The 14,588-nt window shown below is 41.9% G+C and overlaps 1 protein-coding gene across 1 annotated transcript in view; it reads right to left on the bottom strand.

The window, feature by feature from the left end:
* Positions 1–3,774: 3,774 nt before the first annotated feature.
* The window catches only part of LOC106579812 (collagen alpha-1(XXVII) chain B), a 101,782-nt gene continuing 90,968 nt past the window's right edge, over positions 3,775–14,588 (bottom strand). Inside the window, exons 38-60 of the mRNA XM_014160011.2 lie at positions 14,445–14,498; positions 14,022–14,129; positions 13,875–13,928; positions 13,316–13,369; positions 12,261–12,317; positions 12,095–12,148; positions 11,938–11,991; positions 11,692–11,745; positions 11,464–11,517; positions 11,235–11,342; positions 10,988–11,095; positions 10,269–10,376; positions 10,084–10,137; positions 9,170–9,232; positions 8,770–8,823; positions 8,616–8,651; positions 7,913–7,966; positions 7,759–7,782; positions 7,582–7,647; positions 7,147–7,318; positions 6,753–6,862; positions 5,967–6,188; positions 3,775–5,701 (exon numbers count right to left, since the gene is read on the bottom strand). Of these exons, the coding sequence (XP_014015486.2) occupies positions 5,555–5,701; positions 5,967–6,188; positions 6,753–6,862; positions 7,147–7,318; positions 7,582–7,647; positions 7,759–7,782; positions 7,913–7,966; positions 8,616–8,651; positions 8,770–8,823; positions 9,170–9,232; positions 10,084–10,137; positions 10,269–10,376; positions 10,988–11,095; positions 11,235–11,342; positions 11,464–11,517; positions 11,692–11,745; positions 11,938–11,991; positions 12,095–12,148; positions 12,261–12,317; positions 13,316–13,369; positions 13,875–13,928; positions 14,022–14,129; positions 14,445–14,498 (1,869 nt within the window). The 3' untranslated portion in view covers positions 3,775–5,554. The remainder of the gene's footprint in view (positions 5,702–5,966; positions 6,189–6,752; positions 6,863–7,146; positions 7,319–7,581; positions 7,648–7,758; positions 7,783–7,912; positions 7,967–8,615; positions 8,652–8,769; positions 8,824–9,169; positions 9,233–10,083; positions 10,138–10,268; positions 10,377–10,987; positions 11,096–11,234; positions 11,343–11,463; positions 11,518–11,691; positions 11,746–11,937; positions 11,992–12,094; positions 12,149–12,260; positions 12,318–13,315; positions 13,370–13,874; positions 13,929–14,021; positions 14,130–14,444; positions 14,499–14,588) is intronic.

The following is a 14,588-nucleotide window of genomic DNA, read 5'->3' as shown; positions in this document are numbered from 1 at the left end:
TTTTTTCTTTTTTTACACCATGATAACTTGACATGGCCTGGGTTTGTGGAATCCTTAAAGAAAACTGCATTCGTGGAGTTGCTGAGCACAGCCAACGATGGTGGATCAGTTAAGATTAGTTCACTCAGGCCGTTTACCATTGGAAACAATAGTTAGTTCCGGTCTAATTAACTTGGTGTCTCCCACACACACCAATCCAATAGCAGCTGGTTCTGGTCTACTTAGTAGTTCGTTGACTTTAATTTAACTGTCTCTGGCACAGCCACAAGTGAACTTGATCGATATAACAATATAATTGTAATAGACGTTCTAAAAGCAGTTACGCCTCGGAAGGATTTCATGTGAGTCGGATTTCATTGCATGTTACCCCTCAATCACAACGATCGTAAATGCACCAGAAGTACATTAATTTCCAATTAAACGCTGGGTTTGCCTCGCAGTGCGTTCTGTGTGGTACATACATTGGATTTATCGAACGTATGCCTCAAACTGACGGTTTGACAGTAGCGGTATCTAATTTTTAACTATGAAAATAGTTTTGTCAAACAGATTGTGATCCCAAAAGTGTACGTTTTATTCTAGAGGGGGGATTATAAACATAATTTGGTTGGGGTGAAGGGGCAGATTTATGTTATCTTGTCTTCAGAAGATTGTATTTACTTTATCTAGTCTGATCAGTGGAACAAATCTTATTCATATCAATGGGCTAAAATAGAGGGTAATTACTGTGCTTGTCTGCAAGAACTCTACTGTTATTCCCCACAATTATTTTATTATTCCACTTCTTCCCAATTTTGCCAGTGTTATCACATATTTAAAATCTGATATGGCTACTGTCTTTGAAAATGAATTATGAGGCTATGTATTTCTGCAGCCATTTATCGGCAGTTTTGAATAAGTCATACAAATAAGCATTGGATATTATCTCCAGGAATCAAATATAATTTTGTACATTTTAGTATTATGCACATCCTAGGCAGAGATGGTAGGGGTACTCACAACTCATAAACACATATTCTGTCCATGTAGAATAAGATGATGGCAAGGATCTTGCAAGTAGAAAAAAAACATCTTGACTAACCCTACTTGTAGAGAAACGCCAATGCCATCCTCTCTTTCATGTTGCCAAAACGGTCTATGACTGTCCTAGGCTACCTGGCTAAAATGCTTGCTCGCTAGCCTAATTTCCTTTCATGGGCAACAATGAGCCAGCTAGTTAATATTCGCCTACTATATCTAGCTACATATTGAACTTCCATCCTCTCAGGCAAGGGGCACAATGTATGAATTTATGGTTGGATCAGAATCGCTGTTATAATTGGCCAGTATGGAGAATTATGTAAAACCACCAGTCCAAATCCCTATCTCCATCCATGGCTAATTTAGGAAAGGGCACATTTTTTGCTTGCTAGTTAGCTAGCCACCAGAGGACAACAACACAAGGAGATGCAACAATTCAAATTATTTCTGTAAATTATGTTTGGCTTTTGATGTGATTAGTGTGAAGCCAAATCCAAGCTGGCTTCCCTAAACACTTTTTTTGGGGTGTGCCAGGACCAGTCACAGTTGAGCTCAACACTGATTGGCTATTATTATATATAATTGAAGGACAATTCTGAAACACAAAGAGGCAAAAGATACATTCGTTTTTTTGTCTTTTTTCTTAGTCAGTTTTTGGTATCCATGAATACATGCCACTGCGCTCCTAATGGCATCACTATATCAAAATATATATTGAGTGAGTGACATGATATCATATCCCTGTCCAATTCTGTCAATGCATCCCTTGCTTGTACCAGGAGACCTGACCCAACGAAACGAGGACAAAGTAAAGAAGACGGTGGAACAGACCATCGCCCACTTGGGCCGGCTGGATATCCTCATCAACAGCACTGGCATCCTGGTCATGGGCAGCATTGAGACAGGTGACCTAGCTCAGTATGATGAGGTCATGAACGTCAAGGTCAGGTAGAAGATAATAATAACCTGAAGTTTTACGTTTTGAATGACATACAGTGCATTCGTAAAGTATTCAGATCCCTTGACTTAAAAAAAATATATACTTTTACAGCCTTATTCTAAAATTGATTAAACAATTCCCCTCATCAATCTACACACAATACCCCACAATGACAAAGCAAAAACAAGTTTTTAGAAATGTTAGCAAATGTATATATTTTTTAAATCTGAAATATCACATTTACATAAGTATTAAGACAATTTACTTAGTACTTTGTTGAAACACCTTTGGCAGTGATTACAGCCTTGAGTCTTCTTGGGTATGACGCTACAAGCTTGGCACACCTGTATTTGGGGAGTTTCTCGCATTCTTCTCTGCACATCCTCTCAAGCTCTGTCAGGTTGGATAAAGAGCCTCGCTGCACAGCTATTTTCAGATCTCCCCAGAGATGTTCTATCGGGTTCAAGTCCAGGCTCTGGCTGGGCCACTCAAGGACATTCAGAGACTTGTCCCCAAGCCACTCCTGCATTGTATTGGCTGTGTGCTTAGGGTCGTTGTCCTGTTGGAAGGTGAACCTTCGCCCCAGTCTGAGCTCCTGAGTGCTCTGGAGCAGGTTCTCATCAAGGATCTTTCTGTACTTTGCTCTGTTCATCTTTCCCTTGATCCTGACTAGTCTCCCAGTACCTGCCTCTGAAAAACATCCCCACAGGTTTCCTCCAGACGTGATGCTTGGCATTCAGGCCAAAGAGTTCAATCTTGGTTTCATCAGACCAGAGAATCTAGTTTCTTATGGTCTGAGAGTCCTTTAGGTGCCTTTTGGCAATCCCCAGGCGGGCTGTCATGTGCCTTTTACTAAGAAGTGGCTTCCGTCTGGCTACTCTAACACAAAGGGCTGATTGTTGGAGTGGTGCAGAGATGGTTATCCTTATGGTTATGCCCATCTCAACAGAGAACCTCTGGAGCTCTGTCAGAGTGCCCATCGTATTCTTGGTCACTTCCCTGACCAAGGCCCTTCTCCCCAGATTGCTCAGTTTGGCTGGGTGGCCAGCTCTAGGAAGAGTCTTGGGGGTTCCAAACTTCTTCCATTTAAGAATGATGGCGGCAACTGTGTTCTTGGGGACCTTCAATGCTGCAGAAATGTTTTGGTACCCTTCCCCAGATCTGTGCCTCGACACAATCCTGTCTCGGAGCTCAAAGGAGAATTCCTTCGACCTCATGGCTTGGTTTTTGCTCTGACATGCACTGTCAACTGTGGGACCTTATATAGACAGGTGTGTGCCTTTCCAAATCATGTCCAATCAATTGCATTTACCACGGGTGGGCTCCAATCAAGTTGCAGAAACTCTGGTTTGTGTCATTTTTGTAACTCTGGACCCCAGACAGATAGATTAAGTGTAGAGTATGCTCTATTCTAGTGTAGAGAAGGAAAAAAAGAAGGATCGTGTGAGGAATAAAACCCTTAGCTAAATGTTCAACTAGACTTAAATTTTGTTTAAAAATGAGACAAGAGGGCCCTCATGTGGCGAAGAGGTGAAGTGTATAGAGATGAGTCGCTTGCTATTCTTTCAAGATACATTTTTCAAAAGGCATAACTATTCATATATGCAGTATTTAAGTCACAATAACACATGAGCTGTTTTACAATAAAAGCCTTGTGGTTCATTTACTACAATAACTATTAATAATGCATTAAATATTTAACTTTTATTGAGAACTAAACTCTGCTGTGTCTGAAGCTGACAATGAAAATTTTACTGGATAGATAAGTATATTTTTTTATAAGAGAATGAGAACCAATGGAAACACACATCTACTTGGGTTTCAAATATTTATTGAACACCTGAATGTTGAAGAAAATGAAAGTGTTGAAAACTACAAGCTGTATTATTATGATGCTGACAGAGAGGACCTGCAGAGATGAATGGATGAAGTACACGATGACCACTAATATCTGTTCCTGGCCCTTAACAAAGATGTCAGATGTCAGACTCTTTGGATGTGTTATGGCTATACGAATGTAAGAACATGATGGAGGGCTATTTAAGATGTGTGATATGAGAGGTATTCTGAGTTTATAGGTTGGTTGGTTGAGCTGACCGCCTGTACAGATTTCACAAACATGGTCAACAATAAAGTAAAACAGTAAGGCATAAAAGCATTGAAAATGGTTCCAGTACAGTTATGATTATAAAAAAACAAACCTATAAAACAAAATCGATGAAGCCCCAAATTTATAAAAAATTAAAAATGCTCTGCTAATGATGGGTGTCTGGCTTAAAGTTTACAGAAAGTCGCAAAACCCATGGACATTAAATAACATAAATTAGCATGTTGGGATCCACTGTATACAACAAAGCTTTGCATAATTATACACATTTATACATTTCAACAAGTCAAAAATAAGACCTAAATCTTTCAATAATAGCTTCAGACTCATACAAAGGGGAGTACAATAGCAATGCAGAGAAAGAAACGCTGTTTTGCTAGCTTGTTTTGCTAGCTTGGAAAGTGAAATTTAACATTTTTCCTTCTTTGCATTCATACTGTGTAAAAAAATATTCCCTTTGCTGTAGAAAAGGTTTATATGTTCTGTCAGGATTAAACAAGACCGCCTCATAACCCACCACAGGAATTATTATAGCACCAGGTATCAGGTGTCATCATCTCTGGTTCAGCTCGTTGAGAGATGGGAGGTAGACCGACTCTTCTGACACTCTCTGGATTCACTCTCTTGCTGCAAGCTTCAATTCATTTGACTAGGGAAACACACATCAGGAATGCAATAGCGGAATAGTTCTTCGTAGACCGGTGGGCATTTCTTCAGCACCTAATCACCATTACAAGTAGATTCATACGTCATCTGCAGACCAGGCAGGAGAAAATAACTGGACAGCACACACCTGTGGATGTATGCTGGAAACTAAGCCTAAGCCTGAATGTTATGATAATATTATATCCAATTGTTGGGTCTCACTGTAAACCTTAATTGCTTTGAAAAACTGCAGACGAGATATGTTTATTGCACTTTTATATTAAGATATACATATAACATGTATAAATAATACATGTGTATGTGTGACATTTAGAAGGATAAGTAATGCATTCATAATATGCAAATGCATTTATAATCGTTCCCTATTACTTTACACATTTCATAACATGTTGAGAGTTCATGACCATAGAAAGTAATAAGTTAAAAATGTTGTCCAAGAGTGATGTTAGAGACTCATTATTTTTTATCTCACTTGGGCATCCAGGGCTCGTGCCGTGCGACAGTAAAACAAGTCCCTGAAAAAAGCCAAAGCTTATCTTCTCTTCAGGCAGGCGGTAGGAACTAGTGCGAGACGTCTCAGTAATCTCTGCAGTTTCTCCTGGTCCGTCCCTCAATGGCGCCCCCTGCCTGTTTCTGCAGTCCGAGCATATGCTGGAGGGTTAGGGGCCTGGCCTGGCCTGCCTCTCCTGAAGGGCCCCAGTATATGGGGACAGGAAGACCCCCTAACCTTCCCCATCCCCCGCAAGTCACTCCTATGAGGAGGCTGTGCATGTACTGTATCCTGGGCCTCTATAAGAACAGGCCTCTATAAGAACAGGCCTCTATAAGAAGCACACGGGGCCCACCTCTAGGTGGTAGTGCGAGCCAGGCTCTGTGGCCGGTAGGTTATACACGTCCAGGACGGGGAGTAAGTTGGGGTCCTGGGTCTGGAAGACGAAATGGGTCTGGTGCCAGCGGCCATCTTGGATCTGAAAGACAAGGGGATTTTACTTTTTAGAACCTACAGAGACTGATTTGGTCAGACTGTGCAATACATTATCTTCAGTTGGTGTACAATTTACTATAATTAGAGCTTAAATACATGGTAGCCTTAAATACATGGTAGCGTTAAATACATGGTAGCCTATGTAACAACATGTAAAGTGTCATCCACTATTTCATCCATTATTCCACCAGTTGTATGTTCAGTAGGAGAGCAGCCTGTCACATGATCCAGGTTGGAGGTTGACATACCCAGCATTCGTCCTTCACTACGTGGGGCTCCAGGAGTCCTCCAGCCTGGATCATGTCTCCTCCGCTCCAGGCCTTGAAGCGCACCGCGGTGGGGGAGGGCTCCAGGGAGGAGCTGTTGGCCCACACGGGGATATTCAGGCAGTGGATGGTGACGTGCTGCACCGCCTCAGAGCTCAGTAGATGGAGGAAGTTCATCTGGATACGACCCACCCCCATCTTCAGCTGCAGACGGACACACATCAATTACCGTTACAATTTAATCCCTAATCTATTGTGTCAGACAACACCAGTGGACATGCAAGATTTGGTTCTGGATGCCAGATACAAAACCTGTCTGAAGTAAAAATGTAGGATGTGTCAAAAGAAACAGAAGACAGGAAATTCAAATGAGCTAAATAGTAAGAATGCTATTCTGTAGTACAGTACGACGGTTGTGTGTGGAAACATACAGATGTAGGATCTTCATTTGAGCCAGTTTGCTACAGCAGGAAAATAATCCTGCAGCAACAGGAAATGTGAATTATTACGTGGATCCTAATTAATGGGTATTTTTGTAGGGGTTGATACATATTTCGTAAGGGAAAATAAAGTCTGAAATTTCAAAGTGTAAATTGCAAACTTCAGAAGCCTTTATAAACCTCAAATACACTACTTGTTTTACAGTTCCTGAACATGTTTCTCTGAAAACCTGACAAAAATATTGGCTTCCTATTATCAGTTGTTTTGACTGGATTGTGGCTTGTTTTGACTGTAAATGGCTGAGTAGTAGTGGAAGTTGATGCTGACCTTGGATACTGTGATGGGTTTCAGACAGGTCTGGCCACCGCTGGTGAAGTTACACGTCACTTCGATGGAGTCAGCAGAGCAGCCGAGGTTTGGGTCGATCCAGTAAGTTCCTTGGGGAAGGAGAACAAACTGAGTGAAAAAGGAGTCTATATACAGGAGTAGTGTACTTTTAGCAGAGTGGACAAGTATGTAATGCTTTAGGAAGGGATATCACTGGTCAGGTGTATAGACTTCATATTTATCACTATAGATTACAATTTATAGCTTAGTTATAGCGTATAACTAGTCAGGTCCACATGGTCTAGAACAACTATTGGACCAAGTATACTGTAACTGAAGGATTGAACCCAAAATGTGAATCTCAGGCTACAGTGTGTCCTGTATCCTTCCTCACCATCATTCATCCTCTGTTCACAGTCCTTGAGGTCTCTGCAGATGCGTGCAGGGTTGTCGTGGGTTCCTAGTGGGTTCTTCAGGCTCTGGATCAAGGTGCTGAGGTAGTGGAGGGTCTTGAATATCTCTGTACCCTGGTGGTCCAACATGGGCAGGTCCATGTCATGGTAAGTCTAGAAATGATAGAGACAATCGGTCACACACTGAGCACAAAATCTTCACAAACAGCCAGCCACCATTGGAGAGTGATAAATGACTAAATCCTGGCATGAGAAGCATGAGGGTAACCGTACTTTTGTCATGGATTAATACTAATGGAATATTTGTGTAAGAGTTGGTCATACATATTATTAGGGACATACAATTATTCTCTGTATTGTACTGGGTACATTACTTATTTGCCAAGGGACCAATGATGCTTCTCACAGTGACTCACCTCTGACCTCAGCGCAGCATGGGAATCAATAATGAGCTGAAAAGCAGCACCAATAGCCTCCCTTCTCTAGAAGAGAAGACAAAAAGACAAAAGTATGAACTCTGAAACATTCTCCCACATTCACTCCTTCTCTCCATTGCTTCTGAGAAAGACCAATTGTAAATAGAGGAGACTTACGAATGGCATAGAACCAGGGAGACCCTATAAGACAGTGGAAATAGAAGGGGGGTTAATGCATGGTCCAGTCATAGTACAGCATATAAAGAAAATACTGAAAAACGAGTGATACCACTATTACAAAGTCTTTACATAAATAACAGAAAATACTTACTGGGGGTCCCGGTGGTCCACGAGGACCAGGAGGGCCCCTTGGTCCTTGTACCCCCTGTTTGTAAAAAAGCAAGAACACTATTGGATTAACACCCCCCCCTAGACCATAATGCTGCAGCTTGACCTCTCAATATCAAGTTCCTCTTCATCTAAACTCCTCTGCCAACAGACGGTAAATCAGCGGCAAGCAGTAAGTAGCCTTTCTGTCTCAACTTATTCCTAGTTGTCATGGTGAGTGGAACAACAAACAGAGAAGCACTGAGGGAAATGAAAAGTGCTTTAGGGGTTAAGGCTGAATCCCTTCTAAGCAGTGTGCTCTACATACTAAGCACCCTATCCTGTCCTGTGATAAGTTCTGTGCTCTCCATACTAAGCACCCTATTCTGTCCTGTGATCAGGTCGCAGTTGCAAAGGAGAACTTTTTCTCAACTAGCCTACCTGGTTAAATAAAGGTGGAATAAAATAAAAAATGAATACAAATAAGCCTTGGTGTAAGGCAGAGCTGGGTTCAAATACTATTTGAAATCATTTCAAATACTTTGTGTGATTAATTGCCTGTCTTAATGGACCAATAGAATAGTGCCACAACTCTAAACCCCGCCCATCTGAAATTCCAGGCAGGCAGGCTAGAGTATATATTCAAAATAGTATTTGAACCCAGGCCTGGAATAAGGGATATGATTCATCAAAATAAGGACACGCACCGTATCCCCTCGACTTCCTTTGTCACCTTGGGGACCCTGAGAGAGAGAGAGAGCGAGCGAGAGAGGGGAAATTACTCCATCGCCCCCCCAAAAAAACCGACTGATAACATGTTCTTTGGCAGATAAGGGGTATGAGATATGATGATGTACATACTGTATTACCACTGGGGCCAATGATACCGACTGGGCCTGTGGCACCAACATTACCCTGGAGAGAGAGAGAAAGATAAACATTGTTAGTGAGGGCAGCCACTATCTGAATTAACAAGGCATATGTTGTCAATATGGTGGCCCTCTTTTGCTTAGTTAGTTGAGCAGGGTGGTTGCAACGCCAGGATAGTGGGTTTGATTTCCCAGGAGCACCCGTACAGAAAATGTATGGATAAAAGCTTCTGATAAATGGCATATACTATATGTATTATATATTAATATGCCCAGTGTTTCAGCCTAGGATGAACTATTGACCCAAGTTCCAACCTATAAATAGGCCACGTTACCTGACCAGGAAAAACATAGGGAATTACGTAATAAAAAAATGTCTAATCTCATTTTACCATCAAGCCATGTGGCCCTTTTGGTCCCTGTATGCCGGCTGGGCCCAGATCTCCTGGAGGTCCCTATGAAGATAAAACATATGTGTTGATAAGATACAATGTGTTAATAAGGCAAGTATCACTTCATATAGAAGCTTAGGCCAACTGAGTGCAAGGTTGCACCATATGGGCTGTATGTAATATGCACAGTAAGCAACACAGTCAGCAAGAGACACAACACTCCAAGTTTCTTCAGTTAACAGCTCTTTCACCTGGAAATTATTATTTGATAGGTCTTGATGATGAGTCAGTAAGCCTACAGTGCGTCTGACATATAATTTGCCAAGTCAGAGAATCTATCTCCACTTTAGCATAACGCCAAGGCTCAGCTGCCTAACATTCCTCTGTGCGATGTGTGTATATAGTATATCAAAATGGAACACCCTAGAAAAATCTCCAACTGGAGCACTGGCAGTCATATGACTCACTAAATTACCGCCTAAATGTTCAGTAAAGCCTGTAACTTCTCAATTTTCTTAGCTGCCCAACACCTGCAGAGCAACATCACTAGAGAGTAATAAAGTAACCGAAGTTAAGTGACATTACACGTGGGTGGAGTAAACTTCTTGTGGACCGTGATAGATTTTCTGCCCCAATGCAGCAGTCTTTAATTCGATTTATCCCTTTCAGAGCAAAGACAATAAACGCTACCAAATCATTTGAGGCTTTAAATTCCTTTAAAGCTTTCCTATTAATCTCCAGCAGATCCCTTATTTCCCGCTGAAAATGGGTTCTGCTTTTTTGCTGGTGTTTTATTAGAACCATATTTTTTGCGGCTTAGAACTTCATTCTTGATGGTCCATGTTTAAAGCCCTGTGTTATTTGATCATGTGACTAAGGTGTGAGATGAAAATGGGGGGGGAAGTCTAGCGTACCTTTGGTCCGAACATCCCGAGAACCCCTGGGTACCCTGATTCACCTGTGTCACCCTGGGGAGAGAAATGGAACCATCTTCATCATCCTCACCGTCGCCATTGTCATTCACCTCCTCATCATCATTATCATGTCCTAGTTATGATGACCAATCAAACGGACTCAGCAATGTTGCTATGTTACTCACGGGCTGTCCTTTGTTCCCCTGGTCACCCTGTTTTCCTGGAATTCCCATTCCACCAATGTGGCCTCTTTTCCCTGAATATCCAGTTTGGCCGGGGAGACCCCTCTCACCCTGTGACACACACACAAGGACAGACAACCATTCAGGACCAGTACCGTGTGGAGAAGGTTGATTTCTTTCAACACTCGAGTGAGAAGTTACGATGGAGCAATAGCTCAAGTTCTTATTTCTCGTCCTTCAGACCTTGTACAACATATAATAGGATAACTATGGTGGTAACAGTTTATCCTTCACCTTGTACAACATATAATAGGATAACTATGGTGGTAACAGTTCATCCTTCACCTTGTACAACATATAATAGGATAAACATGGTGGTAACAGTTCATCCTTCACCTTGTACAACATATAATAGGATAAACATGGTGGTAACAGTTCATCCTTCACCTTGTACAACATATAATAGGATAAACATGGTGGTAACAGTTCATCCTTCACCTTGTACAACATATAATAGGATAACCATGGTGGTAACAGTTCATCCTTTACCTTGTACAACATATAATAGGATAAACATGGTGGTAACAGTTCATCCTTTACCTTGTACAACATATAATAGGATAACCATGGTGGTCACAGTTCATCCTTCACCTTGTACAACATATAATTGGATAAACATGGTGGTCACAGTTCATTGGAGCATGTACTCTCTTCTCTCTCACCTTGGGTCCGAAGGAGCCCTGTTCGCCTGGAAGCCCTGGCACGCCCATTTTACCACTGTTACCAGCTTTGCCAATGATACCAAACTCTCCGTCGTCTCCTTGATCCCCCTAAGGAGTGGACACAAGCAATTGAGGATGGCTGAGGCTTAACAGAGAAGACCAATCATACAGTAGACAGTAGAAAAAAGACTCTGCTTATTTCAGTTAATGAGAAGAATGCACAGTTATGATGTCTGTCCTTCTTCACCTTCACTCCTTTGTCACCATCTTTCCCAGGAGGCCCATCCATTCCAGGTTGGCCCTCAAGGCCCTCTCTTCCCACCACTCCCTTTGGGCCAGGAGGACCCTCGGGACCCTGGAAAAGATAGAGAATAATGCTACATATGAGAAGCAATCTAGCACAATGAATTAATCAATCAACCAATCAATCAATGACATGCAGTATTAAAATGAAAAGATAAAGATATTTCACTCACCGGCGGTCCTTTGATCCCAGACTCGCCTTGTTTGCCCCGTTTGCCTTTCTGACCCTGGAGTAGATCAGAGAGGTACAGACCATCAGCTCCAACATGACATCACTACATAGCAAAAGAGTCCCAATACATTCAAATCAAATTAAAGAGGTACCAAAGTGGTTCAAACATGTGTTTTGAGGTAAAACTGGATACAACAGTTTGGTTGTTGTCGAGGTATTTTGTCCTTACTTGATCACCTTTCGATCCTTTCAGACCCTCTATTCCCCTTGGTCCAGGATGTCCCTACAATATAAAAAAAAAGAAAGAAGGAATGAACGAACGAATGAAAGATGAAACAATCAAACAAACAAATGACAAGTTTTACCTTTTTAATAGGTAGATATTTTAATGTGGATACTGTCACAAATTTGATTTGATTTGATTCAGTATGAGAGAACACATATGATCATGTCATAAACAGAACATTTTACTCACAGGTAGTCCAGTTGCTCCGGCTTTGCCTCTCGATCCGTCCACCCCTGGCTGGCCCTGGGAAATAGACATTTATTCATGTTAGCCGTGTCCATGTATAAAGGATATATTCCAAATGAGACAACATTAACGTACACAATACAATCGACATCCCACTTACTAGGTATCCTGGGTCCCCTGATTCTCCTCTGTCTCCCCTGTCTCCGGTAGGACCCTGGTTTCAAATGGGAACCAAACAGAATGAAGCATATAGATCCCTAGCTATTTTAGCAAAGCAACACCAAACAACACAGCAGGCGGAGGGCTACATGATGAGAGGAACTCACTCTGTCACCTTGTGGACCGGGAGGGCCTTCCACCTTACTGTCCTCCCCCTGTTCACCCTGGAAAACATACAGGGAAAACAGATTTTTTTTTAATTAAACATTTTAATAAGGTTAAATTCATGATATTCCTTTCAGTACAATGGAATATTCTAAGCAATTATAGTTTTTGTTGGTGATGGCAATAGGCTGCTTTCAATAAAAAGGGGACCTAGATTGCATTAAATGTTCCAGTGACTTTACAGGGACCAGTGAATGATGTGGAATGCTTGTAGTATTTCATAATGCATGAGGATCAGCTAAACACAAGAGGAAACAGTGGAACAGGGATCCAAAACTAAACAATTTATGAGTAGTGGCACAATATTGATCTCATTACAAAGTAAGTATGGCCAACATTACGAGTTTACCAGCAAACAGGAAAGAGTACTTCATATCGAAGTCCTATTTATCAAACTGAACCATGATTGATCTGAATGATGATGACAAGGAGTATTCCAACAGCAGTTGAAAGCTGTTTGTGGCCAATGACCTACATTTGATCAACTTTCTCCAGAGTTAATGAGAAGTGCCATTGTGCATACCATTGATCAATTATATTTCATCGCTTCTTGTGAGATAATCAGACTGAAATAGCCGTGGAATTCAGTCACTCTCAGCGGCTGGACACCATTTGATATGGCTAGGGCTTTTTCCTGATAGCAATGGCCTATCTCTAGTGCCTAGTAATGGCCTATCTCTAGGGCCCAGAGTTTCTCCTGGTCAGGGCATGTGTTCAGGAGAAACTCCTAGCCCTACAAACATGTGATAATGGGATATGTGGGACATACAGTATGTATCCACATGTGTGCAAACATGACTGCAAGTCGTTTTGGATAAAAGTGTCTGCTAAATCGCACACATTAACATTAGTATTATATATTACATGGATTGACTATAGGACAGAGAGAGAGACGGACAGTGCTAGGGCTGTCACCAGACCATAAGTCTAGACGCACACGTCCAGACACCCACAAAGAGAGAGCTAATAGACACGGACAGGACTGTGGGAAGTGTACCTTTTCACCTTTTGGTCCAGGAGGTCCCAGTGGCCCTTGCCGTCCTGTGTGGCCCTACAACCACAGAGGAGGACAATAGAGACCATGTTATTCATCACACAGGGCAACGACAATAGCTACCTTCTTGGAGACATTCAATAGTATGTGTCATTAGGTAAACAATACTCACTGAAGGCAGCAATTTAGATACAGTAATTTTTTAAAATGTATTTTATTTAACTAGGCAAGTCAGTTAAGAACAAATTCTTATTTACAATGACGGCCTACACCGGCCAAACACAGACAAGGCTGGGCATTTGTGCGCCGCCCTATGGGACTCCCAATCACAGCCGGTTGTGATACAGTCTGGATTTGAACCAGGTTGTCTGTAGTGACACCTCTAGCTGAGATGCAGTGCCTTAGAACACTGCACCACTTGGGAGGCCAATGATAATGTCCTAGGTGGCAATGCTTCATAACTCTTCATCGATCGATCATCTGGCTATATTTAATTGATCTAGAATCATATTGCGTTGATATTGAGTGAAGGATATTGTATGTAGTAAAGGGTAAATTTTACCTCGTATCCTGTGATGCCTGTTTCACCTTGCTGGCCCATTCTACCTGGTGCACCCTGTGAACGTCAGATGTTCAGTCTTTATGACCTAGCACACTAGGAAACCAACATATCAGCCGAAAAACTAGGATCAAATCCACAGAGCCTTACCACTGGTCCAATGGTTCCTCTCGATCCTTTCGGCCCAACAAATCCTGCTTCTCCTTGTTCACCAATTGTCCCAGTCTCTCCCAGATGACCCATGTGACCCTTGCTGCCCTAGAGAAGGGTCGCAATAGAGCAGGCATGCAAAAATAGCAAGGTTGACTTTCAGTCACTGACAAGTTGTGTGTGGATAGTTTTACCGTGTCATCTCAACTCTCCATTTTGAATGTCCACTTTCAATATAGTGGCTCTAGAGGCCACTGATGCCTAATGTTGGTTGACTACAATAACAGATAAGGAGTCATCCAACTTTCTTTAAAAACCAAGAAAGGTACGATGAAACAATTAACAGGTTTCAGTGAATGAAATGAATGAGAGTGACAGATGTAGGGAGGCGTACTTCATGAGGAACTGAGCTGAGATACATACCTTCTCTCCAGGTTTTCCTCTTTCACCAAACTTGCCAGGTTTGCCCTCCTGACCCTGGAAGACAGTTATTGGTGTCAGAAGTCAACAGCTGCTTATTTTAACAGCAATAAACCTCTATGACGAAGACAAGGCAATGGTCAAAAT

This window comes from Salmo salar, chromosome ssa20 (assembly GCF_905237065.1).
Source record: "Salmo salar chromosome ssa20, Ssal_v3.1, whole genome shotgun sequence".
Taxonomy (NCBI): Eukaryota; Metazoa; Chordata; class Actinopteri; order Salmoniformes; family Salmonidae; genus Salmo; species Salmo salar.
Note: the sequence above shows the minus strand (reverse complement) of the source record. Positions and strands in the feature narration are given on the sequence as shown.